This window comes from Plectropomus leopardus, chromosome 2 (genome assembly GCF_026936395.1).
Source record: "Plectropomus leopardus strain MGB_pleo_1.0 chromosome 2, ASM2693639v1, whole genome shotgun sequence".
Classification (NCBI taxonomy): domain Eukaryota; kingdom Metazoa; phylum Chordata; class Actinopteri; order Perciformes; family Serranidae; genus Plectropomus; species Plectropomus leopardus.
This window is the reverse complement of record NC_142177.1, coordinates 10,223,948-10,241,357: the sequence shown is the minus strand read 5'-3', so window position 1 is coordinate 10,241,357 and position 17,410 is coordinate 10,223,948. Positions and strand designations below refer to the sequence as shown.

Sequence of the window (17,410 nt, the reverse complement as noted above, 5' to 3'; positions counted from 1 at the left end):
TTCCTGTCTCCTCTATGGTTCTCCAACACACATGAGACTCTGATGAGCATATACTAGATTCATTTGTTTACCCAAGATAAAGTCAAAATAAACTTTAAAAAAAAATGTGCTTATTCATAATCTTTAATTGTTCTTTAATAACAGTTCAGACTGTAATGTCCAATGTGTCATTATACAAATTATTATAAAATATTCTGCAGTGCAAACATATATTCCACGGCACATTTTAAAATATAAAGTGTTTTGCATACCATATAAAGTGGATCATATTTTGAAAATGTTAAAAGACATCCAGAAGGCCCAGGGAGATGATATGTTAAATATAATTAAAGACTGGGATCAGGCAGATTTACCAAACCAGAGGGCCCCCTGCAGGACAATGTTAAGCTTTACCAGCCTGTCTGTCTGTATATTCACGTGCTGGGAGAAGGTAAAGCTCTATAAAGCAAAGCAATGGATTACATATATCTATCTATAGTATTTCAATATTTCCAGTCATTTTAAACCCTCTGATGGTCCAATGAGAGGAGATATTATAAAAAGTCAGCTGGACATGTTGGAGCAGCTGGAGGTTTCCTTAAACTTAATCGAGAACATTCTCATTTGGTTTGTTTTTCTTTTTCCAGCAATTAACAATTAAATTGTGGCAATATGTAAAAACACGAACAACATAATGCAAGACATTCACTCTCCAAAAAAATCTTAAAAATGCAGTACTGGTGTGTGCTTTTTTTGGTGGAAGATATTTTGGTATTTTCTGCATTCAAAAATGCACATAATGACTGCTTTGCTCAACGCGCTGCCTGTCATTAAAAAGCACTTCAAGTGCAGCGTAGAGTGTAATAGTTTTCGGACACGGTACCTGCAAATAATACGGTGCATATAATTATCGAGATGATGTAAATTAACAGAGGCCCACCTTCCAGTTTAATCAGGACTCATATAAAAGCTCGGTTTGATTCTTTTACAGTATATAATTAAAAAGTTTAAAAAAATTATTTGTACTTTAACAATTAAAGGCAGTTGTTGCAATATAAATGCACTCTCACACAACTATTCCACTGTTTTTTGCATCTCTGCTATACCACTATCAAATCTGGCAAAGCTACATTTGTGATCTACATATAAACTGAGAAAACAAGTGTTATATGGTGGATGGGTGTGATAGTAAGACTGAAACATGTTTCTATGAGTCAGAGTCCTCCTCGTCATAGTAGCGGTTCCTCTTGATTATATCCTCTGCGCTCAGCTCCTCGGCATCACTTCCCTCTTTGTCCTCCTCCCAGAAGCCCACATCCTGGGAGCCGCGGTTCTGTTTTGGCTGTAAAGGTGGAGAGGGGGACGGTGAAATATCCGGAGAGACGCTTCTATGAGAGCCTTCGTCTACAGCCATCTTCTCTGCTGCTGCTGCTGCTTTTTCTTTCTGCTCTTGTTGGACTTTTTCTTCCTGTGGCTTGGTCTCCACCTCCTCTGAGACGGCCTCACCTTTCACGTCTTCGCTTGGTATTTGAAGCATTTCTTTCTTTTCCTGTTGTTTCACCGGCTGACGCTCTGGCTTATTTTCCTTGGGTGCTTCTTCAGATGAGTGTTTTTCCTCGAATGATGCTCTCCATTCCAGGAGGGATTTGAGCGGGCGACGAGGCTCCCGGGGTCCCAGAGCGGTTGTTGGGTTTGGTTTAGCTGCGATCGTAAAAGGCCGACTGCGCTCCTTTAAAGAAGAGCTCCTCCTCAGGCTCTTCAGTTCGGCCCGGTCTGAGCTCTGGAAGGATGCTGGCGCCTCGTCCTCTGGGGGCCACTTGGCTCTCCAGGGTCGGCCAGAGGAAACTCCCTCTGTGACTGGACTGAGTGCTTCTGTCCCAGAGTGGCGCTCGCCAGCCGGGGGAGGCCAGGCGACCCTCAGCCTGCGTTTCTCTGCTGGTTTCTCTGCAGACTTCTCATCAGACCTGGCTTTTGTCTGCACACGTGTCTCCAGTAAGGCGGTGAGGTCTGTAACTTTAACCTGCGAGGATGTTTCCACAGCTGGGCTCTCCTCTTTGTCTGAGATGCTCTCAGCTGGATGCGTCAGCACTGCTGGTCCCTCTTTTTCCTTTGGCGTCACCGGCTCCTCGCCTTCTTCTCCATCAGCTCGGGGCTCCCAGAGCTCTTTGTGAGGACGGTGGCCGAAGCCCTCGTCGTAGTTTCCTTTGGCTTTAAACAGCTGGCTGAAATGGGGCTTGCAGTAGACGTTACCATGCAGAGAGGCGTAGTTCCCAAGACTACAAATAAAAAGTAGCAAAAATAGTATTTTGTAAATGTCCCTTTTTTGTGATTCTTAAAGTCAGCCACTGAGGAGGCTTTTCAAAATATAATTCGGATCAAAAGACATGATGAAACTCCGGGAAATATGCGACAGTGCCAGACTAACCTGAGCTTTGTGCTGCAGTGAACACAGCGGAAGCAACTTTTGTGGTAGACATGCTGAAGAGCAACCAGCCTCTCCAGCGGGTACACCGTCTTCAGACAAGCGATGCACGTCTCCCTCACCGGTGGGCTGAACTTCTAAACACACAATGACAGTATTATAGATTCATAATCATCAAGGGGTGAAATGAGATCTTTCTTTTGAAGCTTCATGCGCGTCTCCTGCTTGTTACGATGAATGACTCACCTTTGATGCTTTGGGTTGCTCGCTGCTCTCCCCTGAAACAGACAAAACACACAAAAAAGACAGAAAGAGCAGTCAAACCGAGATGTATCTCATTCTGGGTGCAAAAGTTGTTTGGGTAATACTTAATTAAGCACATTAACGTGGACCATGTCCTTGGAGTGACCACTAAGACTCACCATTGCACTCAGGTGCAGGACTGTGTTTCTGATTTAATGGTGCAGATGTTTTTGCAGCAGACACCTCTGGAACTAGACCCTGCAAGTAACACAAACGGAAAGAAAAGAGGGGAAAAAACTCGTCAACTGGCTGTTACATAATGAACTAGAGCCCTATTTCTAGTATTTGTAGGAAGGAAGGAATAAAAACAAGCAACATAGCAAACAATGTACACACAGTAACTTTAGTGGCTAAATTGGTGGAGGAAGACGTAAATCACTGATACACAATGTTGCCTCCGTTGCTTCTACATGTATACTTTACTTTTGGTTCCTTGAAATCTGGTTCATGAGAATTGACTTATTTCAGACCATTTCTTTTAGTCTAAAGGTGTCCAGTGTATTAATTTTTTCAGTTCAAACTCCATTAAACTGTTAAATACTGTGATGACCATTGAGTCCATCAATCTACCTCTGTGTGATTTATTTTAAATCATTTGTTTATTTACTTTTTTGCAACTATCACATGTGGTAATTATTAGGATTTTTTTAACTTTCCATTAACTTAGAGAAGTCACATTTCCCAATAATACACAAGATATAGTTATCTAAAAATCAAACTTAACTGACGTGTGGAAAAACAATCAATCAAAACTGGCTATTTGTTTGAAACTTGCAATTAAAATTGTATTATTTATGACTATTGGTTTTCAAAAACGTCTGTAGCAATTGTTTTTAATATTTATACTATTCAACATATTATTTATAAAACCCACTGGGAACCAGTACTCCTTTACTCTACACACCTTGTGGCACTCATCAGTCAACACACCTGTCTGCAATCTAGCCTGCGACCTACAAGAGAGCCAGCTCGACAGTCATACCCTGCCAGATTGTGGCCGTACATTGCCTGACATGTCCAGCTTTATTCAGATCTTGTCCATTTTTTCCTTTCTTGCCAGTTTTTTTTTTTGCTAAGCCATCCTGTCCGCACCTCCAGCTGAAAAAAGCCCTCAAGAACACGGATCAGCCCTCACCTCAGCCAGTCATGTTGTTAATCACTCACCTGCACACTTTACTTATTGTAATAAAAGAACTCTTTTTTTCCCTAACATCCGTTTTGTCTGTCTGCTTTTGGGTCCTTAGTCCCAAGTGTGACAGGTTTTGAATATTTTCACAAAAGTTAAATACATTTGAGAAAATATATATGTGTGTGTGTGTGTGTGTGTGTGTGTGTGCGCACGCGTGAGTAAGTGTGTGTGTGTGTGTGTGTGTGTGTGTGTGTGTGTGTATATATATATATGTATATATATGTCTATAGCTATATGTTTTGATTTCAGCTTCCGCTACATGAACTCACAGAGCGAGTGGTGCCTTGTTTCAAAACAGCTGCCTGGTACTTGGCCATCTTCTCCCTCATGGATGTGGACTCCAGCACTCTGTCAGGCACGGACGAACCTAAAGCAGCAGAGATAATCCAACTTGATGCTTTAACTGTACTCTGCATTCAACACATGATTACTGTGGCTGTTTTTTTTACTAAATGTTTGCTCTTTAGTGTGAAAGTATTATTCATGATCTACTTATGGCACACACTATTGTGTTCCCTGCTTGTAATTTATTAGTTATTTATTAGGTAAAGTTTTGGAGATGATAATTTAATTGTGTGTAATGCATCACTGAAATACACAGAACCTCAGTTAATTATTCAAAGGGCTGAGTGTATTTGTGTGTGTTTGTCTTTACCTCCATGTTGGTCCATGTCCTCTGATGAAGTACTGTGACGGGTTGTCCTGCCACCCTGCATGAGTAAAATGATTGGTGGAATCAGAGGTCCGGTTTACAAAACTGATGCTATTTAGTACTTGTAAATGCACCGACCACCTTAAAACACCAATCCACTGGCATTTATGTTTCTTTATCTAAGAGGAGTTTTTTTCAGACCACTATATTACTACTATGTGGTGGCCATAAAGTATTTTTTGTGATGCTAGAAAGTGGACCTACTTTTGTAAAACCTCAGCGAGCTATTTTTTCTTTTTTTTTCTTTTGACTTGACTTTATAAAAAAAAGCTGAATAAACATTTGCTTTAGGCATTTAAACAAAGTTTTAAGTTGGAGTTTGTTATATTCCAAATTCTAAATGTTGACAGGGAGATTTTCATTTTCACTGTGAATGCAGATCAGTTCCAAATATTGGTTATCGGGGTCATTAACTACTCGTAATAGGTATTGAAAAAAACAATATCATATATATATATTATATATAAGTCATCAGGACCAGTGTAAAAGCATCCCACACAGGTCAGCACTGTGTTGAGGAGCATGGGCAGAACCAAATACCTCTGTGTAAAACAGCACCAAACCCCCAGGTTTTCAAATTAACTTTAAACATCTTCCGTGTTTCAGGCATTTTCCAGAGTTTTCTTGACAGATGTGCTGCTTAAGAGACACTGTAACTCCATATTCTACCATTACTATTTCCCTGTATGAAGCACAATGACAGTAAGGGCTTTCTTCTTGTGATCCCATGAAGACCTCTGACAAGGTGTTATAAGAAGCCGTTTGGGAACATACTTTCAAAACTAAACCAAACTTTAGGGTCCATTTCAATGACACTTAATTTATTTAATTCAATTTATTTTAAATAAAATGACACTTTATTTCACTAAAGACAAAACAGGTCAAGTACCACAGTAACCAGTTATTACCATTGGCTAGTTTGACCTCTGTTTTCAGTGGAAAAAAATATCAGGTATCTGCATGAACAAACTCCAACATGCCTCTGACCTGCAGTCTAAAGGACCAAAACTATTCCACTACACTTTACTAAAAGAATGAGCTGTGTGTGTGTGTGTGTGCGTGTGTGCGTGTGTGCGTGTGTGTGTGTGTGTGTGTGAGTGCCCACGTGTCACCAACACAAATGAGTAAACCAGACAGTTTCTCTCTCAGCAGTTATCCTGTGGAAAAGCGTTTTGGCCAATTAAAACAGCTCATTCCTTCAGGCTGCTTCACTGTGGAGTCCTGTTGTGCCACATATCTTCCTCAGTCGCGTAAATACGAACACCAACTGCATTGTACAACAACACTCAAAAGCTTCAGCCAGAAGACGGCATTGGTGCACTTGAAGAACGTGTGTTCACTAAAAAAGAATTTCAACACTCTTGAGCCAGTATTGACAGAGTAAATGCTATAAAACGCTCCTATTCTAACTTGCAAATGTTCACCAGTAACTTTCACACTTCGTCTTTCCAAGCATTTTTAAAAGACTACAACCTCCCGAGCTGCCGGAGATGCAAAAGTGACAAGAATGCAAGTTAAGTAAAATGTGACAGACAAGAGTTTGAATTTTGTTCCTTTTCACTTGATTATCAACATGAATTCATGCAGTGGTGTATTGCCTACTGCACAAACAGCAACCCACACAATATGACATAAAAAACCAAAATCTGCAACTGAAGCCCGGGATTGTTGGTTATCCAGAATACACACTGAGGCAAATGGAAAGTGAGATAAAGGCAGTTGCCTCCTCAGAGGTGATCCTCTGAAGAAAGACACAGCCCTGGGTTAGGAATGTCCCTGCATTCCTCTGTTATGGAAGGTGAAGAGTGGAGTGCTTGTTGTTTTGGGCCAAGAGGGAGAAAGACGCGCGGGGGGCGGGCAGGAGCAAAATCCAGGTCGGACAAAACAACTTAGAAAATACAGACAACAGCAGGAAGAATACAAGAAACAACACTAAATATAAAGAATATGACAAACTTACACAGTTACGCACAGCACCGGGTATTACGGTCAAAGAAAAAAGAGCCTGGCTTTAACTGATATTGCTGGATGAAAAAAACATTGTTCTATCAGTCTCTTTTACATATGTAAACTAATTACTCAGATGCACAATAGAAATAACGCAGCTAATTACCGTGTTCTGTTCAGTTTAATATCAGTTACTTTTGATTTGCTGTGAGGCGGGATAATTAGTGCATAAAAAGCCTTGTAAATTAGGATCTGAGTGGTTAAGAGTTCCTTCAAAGACGCTAATTAAATCAGCTTCAGGTTATGCAACATAAAGTTAACCACATGTGAGAAACAGTCGGCCCTTTTTTTCCGCTTAAGAGGGGATCAGAAAATTCGTTTTACAGGGCTGACCAACATCAGTAGAGCGAATCTCAGCCATCCACACTGTGGTTACAGTTAATGCCTGAAACATGGCCAGTAGATGCACAGCTGTCAAAACTGGCAAAAAGAAGAGACTTAGAACCTCATTCGCAAAGCATTCATGCAAACAAACATGGTATTTAACAAATATCTCAATTAATGGTGAATACATGCATGGACTGACAACCTTAGTGCCAGCTCTGTGGGGGCTGAAATTGTGTAATTATTCATGTATCAAGGGGTTGTCTTTCTATTTTTAATACAGTGACTACATTTACATGCAGACTAATATTCCGTTATTACTGCAAATATTCTGCATTTGACTCTTGTCATGTAAACGCCATATTGAGTTTGATTATTTCGAATTACGTCTTTTACCAAATTAAGTATTTTCTGATTAAGATGTGAGATCTTTCTTTATCATTATTCGGACTATAGGAGCATTTTTGGACATATAAAACACAAAGGTGCTAAAATCGGGGGTTATTTTGGATATGAATGCAATATTAATTGTCATTTGCCAAGTAAACAGCTTAGTGGGAACAAGTCTTTTCTGGGAATAAGGGCAAAAACTGGAATATTTAATGCATGTAAACTTATTCATTATCTCAAATGTATCAAAATAAGAAGCCTCAAGAAGCAGTAAATGATCTGTGTGAAGCTACCTTGCTCATGGTGTCCTCTCCCCTCTCAAACTTCATCTTCAGGTTGTTCAGGGGCACTCGGGGTTTTTCATAAGAGGCACAGGGGCTGGTTGGAACTTGCTCTTCAAGCATTTCAGGTCTCGCTCTCTGCTCCTCACCTTTGGATGCGTCTGGAGCTGTTGCTGGCTGCGTGACACAGTTGACTGTAAGTTGACTTCCCTGAGAGGTGGGCAGGCCGGGGCTCTTTAGTGGAGGACAGGGCTCGGTGATAGAAGTAGACCTGGACAGAGATGGAGGCCTGCAGCGAGAGCTGGACTGGCTGGCCGGTGGGACGGAGGAAGGCTTGTCCTGTTGCTCCCAGCGCTTCTTTAGAGCACTCAGGTTGCCAGAGCGCAGGGAGGCTGACACACTCTCAGAGGACTGTGAGGAAGACGAGATTAAAAGTTGAAAATGACTTTCCAGACACTGCAAATCGAAAGCATTTTAGTCTTCTTCCTGTCATTTTCTGCAGGCTGAAAGTATTTCCATTTGGCAACAAACATACACAATACTTTACAGACAGCTTAAAGCCCGATTCAGCACGATGGAATAAAGGAAATGCCAGACTCTGAGCTGGGCTTCACTGACAGATTAGACGAACAGCTGTTCAAAGTTGGTCCAGGAAGTAGATGTTTTGCTGCAGCCGCTGAGGGCAGCGATTGGCTCAAGATAAAGTTAACAGGGCCGAGCGTGCAGGCAGAGGAGAGCTCTGTTCACCACTCAGTCATTCGTGACAATAAAACACGCTGAGCAGCAGGCAGCACAACAGCACAACAGGAGGAACACTACTGCTGTGTGACCTCCGGGAACTTCCTTAATTATAAAAGAGGAATGACACGTTGAAGAAAGAGGATGCGGACGTGTGGATAAATCACGCTCATATAAGTAAACCGATCAACTAATAAATCTGGTAAAACACTGTGAGCTTTTGTAGGCAAGCCTCCAAGCTAAGGTCAGCTCAGTAGGAAACATTAAAACACCATTATACTATGAAACCCACAATTCCTTAAAAAAAACAAGCTTAACTTAAAGATGATTGAAGATGACAAACAAAAAAAAAGTCCACAAAAGACTTAATTATCTTTGCTTACTACATCAAACTAAATGTGATACACATCAATAAATAAATTAAAATTACAAATAAGAAATAAAAGAAAGAAGAACATAGGAATAAAGAACTGAACAAATGGGGAAAGAAACAAGAGTGCAAAAAAAAAAAAAAAAAGACGCACAATTACTGTCTTTGTGAGGCAAGTCCAGGGTGAGCGGAGAGAACTGGACAGTGACAAGATTGTTCCCGGGTTTTTTTTGTTTTTTTTAAGCAAAAAGACAAAAGAAGAAACCTCTGTGAATTCGATGAAGTACCCATAAAAATAAATTTGACAGAAAATAAAAACAGAGTCCTGTGGATGGTCCGTCTCTACAGGTCAGTGTGCTGAGAGACAGAGCTCTCCCAGTTGTTAGCGGCTACACAAAATCTGCTCGTAAGAGTTAGTCCAGCCCCTTTAACACCAGCAGAGTGAATGAGAGAGAGAGAGAGAGAATACCCAGGAAACCAGAGCAGGAAATGATACATTCAGGGAAAAGTTAACTCTTTGTTCGCTGTGTCGGCTCGGACATTTTTCCGCTCAAACTATTTCTGATTAAATAGCACTCTAAAAAATGTGTCAACATAGCACTTATTTTCACAGACTGGAAAAAATGTTTGAGCAAAAGCAAAAGAATTCCAAAAAACCGTAAATATACACAAAGATGGAGCAGAAATGGGACAGAGAAAGAACAAAAGCCGTTCAAAAAAAGCATCATGTGAAAGCTGGAATGAGTCACAATAGAGTTTTCTAAAAAAAATTTAACACTGTGTCTCTTCTGGCAGCACCAGATGACACACAACAACAAGCAAAACACTTCATGAGCAATTTATCTGAGGAGGCCATAGAGTTCTCAGCTTTGAAAGTATTAGCTTCAAATGTTATATTAACTCTATGACTGACTAAATTTAGGAGTGTTTTAGCTTAACGCAATTTAAAATCCATGCAGCTGCATCCTGTATACACTGGAGATGACACTGACTTGATTACTGGAAGTGTTAAAACAGGTCTATTAGCAAAAATGAGACAATGCACACTGTAAAGGTGTGAATGCTCCTCTACAATATTGCTCAAGAATACATATGCCTTCATTTTTCAAACATATTCCTTTGTGAACAAACCAGATCCTGGAAAGAAAGACCAATGTACCAAACCCATCTCTTCCTTTTTTAATGATTCATTGATAATTACTGATAATTACAGGGGTGTGAAACAAATTTTAGTTCATGGGCTGCATACCGCCCAATTTGATTTCAAGTGGGTAAGACCAGTAAAACTATTGCATAATAACCGAATTAATTGCAACACCGCCAAATGTTTCCCTTTTCTTTAATATTAGTACAAGTTCATTCTGAAAACATTCATCCTTTTACAAAACAGATGACTAACAGCCTGAGATGTCTTAAGAAAAATGAGATTTTGACATGTCTCGGTTTTTCCACATTTAGTCAGTGTGCTGTTGCATTTTTCCATACATTTCCCCTCCTGTGTAGTAATGCTGACATCACCACAATATATTTAAGTGGAAGCTATTGGGCAAGCAAGGTCAAATTATCCGCAACATTATGTATGTTTTGGCAGTGCTTCAGCAATGTCATTTCAAGATACAAGATTCTTCAGCACCAAAACAGCTGAATGACAACATTTTGCATCATATTTAATTACTTTAAATATGACCACAATAAGTATGTTTATAGAGAACTGTATTCTGGTCAGGGTGAAAGCATTTGAAGCAGCATTTTACATGAAACAGGCTGAGGTTTAATTTCCTGACCTTCACAAATTCATCAATATTTGGTGTGTTGAGTCATCTAGTGGGCCTTTTTGTGGTCCAGTTCTGACTCACACACTTGGAGTTGGAAGACAGTTATTAGTTCCACTGTCTGAGGTCCAGCAAGTTTTGAGACTCCATGTGGACCAATTTAAAGAGCGTCAAGCTTGTGTGCAGAGTGCAGGAGAAGCATCTCCCCAATGCACTCACAAAAAAAATATATGTGGTGGTAACTATCCCTAACACCAATTAGGGATATAAGAAGACAGGAGTGAATGATGCGGATGAAACAAAATTCTCAGATTCTTATCACAATTATTTTTTGTATTTTTCCGGGAATCTGTTGAATAATTTGGATCTGTAATTTACAGTATAACCACAGATGCCCCATACAAGTTTGAAGATGTTCAAAAACTCCACAATAATCAATAATAACAGTGAAAAGCGTGAAAAGCAGCAAATCTTCGCATTTGAGAAGCTGAGGCCAAAACAATGTTTCATATTTTTTAAAACATTTTTTTTGTATCAATGTAATTAATCTATTTGGACATCCTTGTTGTTTGAAACCCCCCTCCCCCCATCTCCCCCTCACACACATACACACACACACCCACAGACAGACAGATGGTCTTTTGCGCTGCTCATTCAAACCTGAGTTATCCTCAAATATTTAAGCTAGACTCCCAAATGCCTGTAACAGTGGCATCAGCTCATATCCAAACATACCAATGGTTCCTGAAAATGATTAGAATCTATGATGAATCCCACAAAAATGTTAATCAAAGATGAACCTGAACTTGGCAGAAATTTGCCTTCAGAGCATCTTTTAAGGTCTGTTCTTTGAGCGCTTCATGAAAATAAGTAACACAGGAAAGCTTCTCTCACATGTAGTGCATTCATATCACGTTTCTACTGAAATAAAAAAAACAAGGCAATCTTGTTTTTGTCACATCATTAAACAAATACTATAGAAGCTTAAAAGCTCTTAAAGAAGCTGGCTCACACACACACACACACACACACACACACACACACACACACACACACACACACACACACACACACACACACACACACACACACAAACTGGTACACAATGGTCACATTTCATACAGTAAATCCAAGGCGACATTACCTTATATTTCTGCATGGTATTAGCCGATCAGTTACTCATTTAAGCTCAGTCCTGCTTTGTTTATGAGTCTTTCACACTGACAAAGCAGCTAACCTACAGTTGGAGCCACAAAGAGCATTTCAAGGGGATTACATTGAAGTGGGATTATGGGTTTGATAGCCTGCCCATCGCAACAAGTGGCCAATGAGAGGTCGGGCAAGACAAGACATTTGGCCCAGACGGGGTGTTGGCATGGTGAGTGTGTGTGTGCGCTCAGTAATTAGTTTAGCACCACAAGCAGAGCAAATGAAGCAAAACATGCAGCACACACACACACTTCATTTACTCACGTGAGTTGCTAGGAGAGCCTTATCAAAATGCTGCAAACAAAACGTGTCATAGATTTAGATTTTTTATGTGCACTTACTCCTTTTTTCTTCTCTGAATTTGCCTCTTCAGCAGCTCTCTGGTACCTGAGAGAGACAGAGACAACACTGACCTCTGGTGATGCAAAACAAAAACACAGACTTTCTGGGGGTCGAGGTGCTTCTTCAGTCAAGAATCTTGTAAGATGTTAATAAAATGTACACTGTGAAAAGAAAAAACTTTTAGAATTTTTTACATTTTAGTTTGTTGGATTATATTTTAGATATGGTTCCGATGTAATTTTTGTTATAATTCTTAAGAAGTATGTTTTATCTTTAAACATGCACTGTATAGTACAAAAAAATAACCTATCAAATACTGAGAGGTCATTTTTTTAATACAATATTATCTTAGTCAAAAATGGGTTATTGACTGTTTTCTGGCTGCAGAAATAAAATGAGGGAGAAATATATTTCTAGTAACATTATTATGTTGTATATAACATCGTCCACCCCAAAGTTCTTAAGTGTCCAGTGTGTCACATTGTTCTCGTCAGTCCTGTTCAACAGACTGTGGTGAGACAGACTCGAACACACAGCTCAGGTGGGAAAGTATTGGAGCGCGCAGTTTATTTTCAGATGATATAACATTAGAGATCGCATTTATTTTTCACAGGAGGCATTCCTGCCTGAACACAGAGTTTACTTTCCCTGAGGAAGTGTTAATATCAAGCTCTGTGTGTTGGACACACAGCGCTACCAGGTAGAGTGTTCTCAGTGCAGTGTGGCAATTTATTTAACCTAAAGATAACGTGCTGATTTTTTTTCCCCCTTTATTTGGTCGACTGGCTTAAGAGTAGGTAGGATTTCAGTCAACCAAGTTCTTCTTTGGTTGATTACAGCCCTGAAAACCAGGTGTTACTCACTTGGAGAAGCGTTCAGCAAGGGCATTGTTTCTGCCTCGTCCACTGAGTGACAGCTCCTTTGCAGTGACCCGTAAGGACTGCGCCGCCCAGGACCGACGATTGAATGGACCACTCTCCATCTCTGGCAGCTATCTCAATACCTGAAATACAAACACAACCACCATTAGCCATGTTCAGTGCTAAAATATTTCCCAAACCTTATTGCAGTAAACTAAACTTCAGGCATTCTGTTAACTATCACCTAATGCCAAATCTGATACTTGATTTGATTAAAAACCAGCTTGAAAAATTCTAGCTTCTTGTAGCCAGATAATAAAATATTGTTCTCCATCCTCTTGTCTGCAGTTGTTCACTAGTCTACACTTCATCTGAGATCTACAAGCTGTGTTCTTCGGGCAAGTGAGACCACCATACTGACACTACTGCATGGCAAAAGTATTTCGACGTGTACAGACTCCTCAGAGGGTCGGTGCCAGAGTCTAGAGTCAGATCTATCTGCTGACTGAGATCACTCATCTGCAAGTTTGTAACATGCTCTCCATCACTTTACCTCTAAACATCCCCACTGCCTGACACACATACCAAAGGGTGCTTGTCCATAATATGTGAGCATATAGTTATGCATGCAAACAAACACGTCCACAAGTTCAAACTTGCACTCCAGCTCGTGCTGCATGACTGCAAGATGGAGACACAAGAGTGTGAGCATGTTATCATTACGAGGGGACAACTCGCCATGGGCAACGTTCATAAAAGACCATAACCACACTGCACGGCACACAGTCTTTTTCTGACTTCACTCCAACAAACCCACATTTAAATGCAGACGGATGATGAGCCTTTGATGCAGCGTCTGCGTCTGGAGAGACATTTTAATGTTAGATCATGAATCTCCCTTTCAGTGCTCAGACAGTGTATTATAACCATGTGTTTAAATCACCACTGTGCATAGCTGATAGACTCCATAACCATTTCTCTTACTATGTGGGCCTTTTCACTCAGGTGCACCTATTATATCACCACTCAGATGCAAAGCGATACGGGTGACAAGTAGTGTGAGGACTTTGGACTGAGCTCAATTGCAACATAGCCCTGATTAAAAAAACAAAGAAGAAGAAAGTCAAACACATCTACATTTCTGACTGTATTACCTGTATGATAGAGTTACTCATTTAGATAAATACAATACGTGATTGTATATATTACATATTAATAATCTGTAATTATATATAATCAAATGCAATTACATTAACTTACTGTCAGGCTAGTGTTTGCGTTTTCAGATGAGCAGAGGCAAAATTTAGTTAGACACAGCACAATCATATGAAGGCATGAATGAATTACTAAACAGGCCTAGGGGCCCAAAGTGTAAGGGGACCCCACTGACCTTCACCTGCCAAATGTCCCTCAAAAAGACATGTACTGACTACAAAGATACTCAAAATGACGACAAAGAGACACAAAAATGACCAAAGACACACAACAACCATAAAGAGACACCAAAATGACCACAGAGACACAAAGCAACTACAAAGAGACATAAAAACATACACAAAGAGACTCAAAATGACAACAAAGAGACACAAAAATGACCAGAGACAAAAAGGACCACAAAGAGACACCAAACAACTACAGAGATGCAAAGCAACTGCAAAGAAACTTAATGACTACAAAAAGACACAGCGCAGCTACAGAGAGACACAAAACCACAGGTGTGTAATGATAACAGAGATATGCAAAACAACAACAACAATAAGAGCCTAAACAACTTTAAAGTCTGTGTTTTGCTCCTATGAGGTGGTGGGGCCTTCTGCATGTCTGAGCCCAGGGGCTCATTACCTCATAATCCGCCCATGTATAAAGGCTGGGCCACTGCTCAAGTACTTCTATTAGGTTTCTCACATGTGAATAGCTTGGGGTTGTTTACTGTTGCTACAGGTTTTTGAGGCCTGATGGGCAAGTAAGTTTACCTTGTAGTTGTGCTGTGTATGGTTACTATCAAATGGGTATCTGGGTTTAAGCACAAAAATGTTTCACTTGATGGCCATGCTGAAATCATTAGCTAACTTCTCCATTCTACTCTGTTATTCATTTTGCAGAATATCAAGACAACATGCACTGGACGACAGGCTGGTCTGTCACAAGGATAACACGGGTGTACTGGGCTCAGAGTCACCAGTCTACCTCTTTTGCATATCCTTAAACTGTTGAAAGAAGCCGAAGCAACCGAAGAAAAACAGGGAGAACATATGAACTTCCTGCAAAAATGAGAACCAAATTCAAGTTCTTCTGACTCATTTATAAGTGCTCACTCATGAAAAAATAGCAGAGCTGAACAGAGCTGTCAGCTGAAAATCAATACCGGTGCACAGCAGGAAATGTTTGTGATTTAAATAAAGAATAGGGCGGGGTCATAGCGTGTTTTTCCTGTATTTGAAAACAATCTCAATGCTTTATATTCTGACTTTCTTTTGTTTTACCTGGTTTGGAAAGCATAAGAGTAATTATCTTGACAGTACTGATTAACAAAACAATATCATAATAATATAATATTATAAATAAAACAGACAACCTTCAGTTGTTGTGATGTGTAGGTCACATCAAACAGAAACTGCACATCAGTTTCTGCACATCAAACAGAAACAAACAGAAACTGCACACGCCATTATTTGTAAGTAAGAGACATTTAAAAATACATATATACCACAGGTGCAAAAACCTTTTCAAGTCCGACAGATAATGGATAGAATTACATTTATCTATAATTGGTTAATCTGAGTTTTAATAGTGGAACTTCTTCCAGGTTAGACATGGGATTCACAGGTAGAGTTTGCAGGATTATTCATGACAATTTTACCTGTTTTATTTGTCAATAGTTAAATTTAATCTTTTATAAATTGCCGTGGTAACTTCACATTACACACAGTATTTTTTTGCTTCACCACCACACCTTCTGGCACAATGAATTGAAACTTTGGGAGAGAGAACATTAACTAAATCGTTATTACTCAGAGGTAACAAAGGGAACAACATGTAAACAATCGTGGCCCTGTTTCAGCCTGGGAGCCTTAAAACCATGACACTATGAGATATGAGCTTTTGAAATGTGATCATGTAAACACCAGCCTTTACCTCCATCTCCATCGCTTGTTATCAGTGAAAGGTGGATACTGTGACCTTTAACCTTCACTTTAAACCAAGTTCCTCTTGACAACAAGTAACCACAACACCGTCAGATACAGTATGAGTCATGGCTAAGGAGGAGCCCGCATTGCTTAAGACATGAATGACCTCAGAGGCGATTCTTATTCAAAACTAAAAGCAAAAAAATCTGTTGTTTATGTGGAAACAATTGAGCTAAAGAATCAGCACTGGGGCGACAAAATGAACAGACATTACTTCTGTTGAAGATCAGCTGCCGTGCTCACAGACATGTCATTTGATTAATTTTAGGTGTGTGACACTGTAAGCGCGTGAAGACCGTTTATGGCGTAAAAAGCAAAACTCTATACAGTAAATGTAACCTCATAGCTATATAGTTTTACCTTGTCTAAATTGTTTTTAGACTAAGGACTAAATTGACAAGCTTAAACGATAGCACAGACTTAGCAGCTGGACTGGTTAGTCCTATGAGAGCAGGACAAAGTACTACAAGTGCACGTGCGTTATTTTCAAAATATCAACGCCTCAAAGGCTCGTTTTATTTTTCAAAATACACACATTTCGCACTTTCACAGCAGCCCTAATTCGATTTATTTACGTCTATTTTCACGTCCTTGCTTCGAGTTTTGTCTTACCTGTGCGAACTTCCGTTGAGTCGCTCTTTTTGTGAAACCTTAAGACACCTGACACTCGCCGACGCCTCTGCGTCACCGCCCGGTGTGCGCAGGCAGAGGTGGAGTGTACCGAAAGGTGTCATGGGAGTGGAAGAGCTGGGTCATGTGATTTTATGCGCCAATGACTTTAGGTATTACGTTACCCTACCTGGAAGATTTTTGTGTGTGTGTGTGTGTGTGTGTGTGTGTGTGTGTGTGTGTGTGTGTGTGTGTGTGTGTGTGTGTGTGTGTGTGTGGGCGCGCGCGCGGGGGCTCGTGGTGCTCTTGCATACCACCCACCCGAATTCCTGAGAACAGGCAATACTCTTTCATTTTTCAAGCAGGCAGAAAGCAACGAGGGAAAGCAAGCAGACACACTGAACAACTCAGGGTTCTTCAACAGAACAGAGCAGAATTGATTCCTCCTGAGACTGCCGATGTAGTGATGTAGACAGTGACAGCCTGGTTGAACACTGCACTTAAATTAAAGGATTATAAAGTGCTAAATTTCATAATAATAAGATCAAACACAAATAACTCAAGATCCAAAATGAGCAATGAAAGGCTGAGTTCTGGAATCAGACAAAGTCCATTTACATGTACATGAGTAACTCTTAGTGACCAGGTTTTTGAGGTATCCCGTTTATGTTTATGAGCATGTAAACACCATATTCCATCTATGAGAAACCAAAAT

General features: G+C 40.1%; 1 protein-coding gene across 2 annotated transcripts; it reads right to left on the bottom strand.

The window, feature by feature from the left end:
* Positions 1 to 105: 105 nt before the first annotated feature.
* Positions 106 to 16,834, bottom strand: LOC121953246 (LIM domain and actin-binding protein 1-like). 2 transcript variants are annotated; one of them, XM_042500230.2, is made up of 10 exons: positions 16,699 to 16,834; positions 12,902 to 13,041; positions 12,038 to 12,083; positions 7,620 to 8,018; positions 4,549 to 4,603; positions 4,163 to 4,260; positions 2,824 to 2,902; positions 2,648 to 2,679; positions 2,405 to 2,538; positions 106 to 2,255 (listed from the first exon to the last, which is right to left on the bottom strand). In XM_042500230.2, exons 2-10 carry the CDS (start codon positions 13,018 to 13,020, stop codon positions 1,187 to 1,189), a joined length of 2,031 nt encoding a protein of 676 aa, XP_042356164.2. In that variant the 5' UTR covers positions 13,021 to 13,041; positions 16,699 to 16,834; the 3' UTR covers positions 106 to 1,186. The 2 variants fall into 2 exon arrangements, with proteins under 2 accessions (XP_042356164.2, XP_087940604.1); XM_088084478.1 differs by lacking the exons at positions 12,038 to 12,083; positions 12,902 to 13,041; positions 16,699 to 16,834 and adding an exon at positions 11,632 to 11,726.
* Between the last annotated feature and the right edge of the window lie 576 nt (positions 16,835 to 17,410).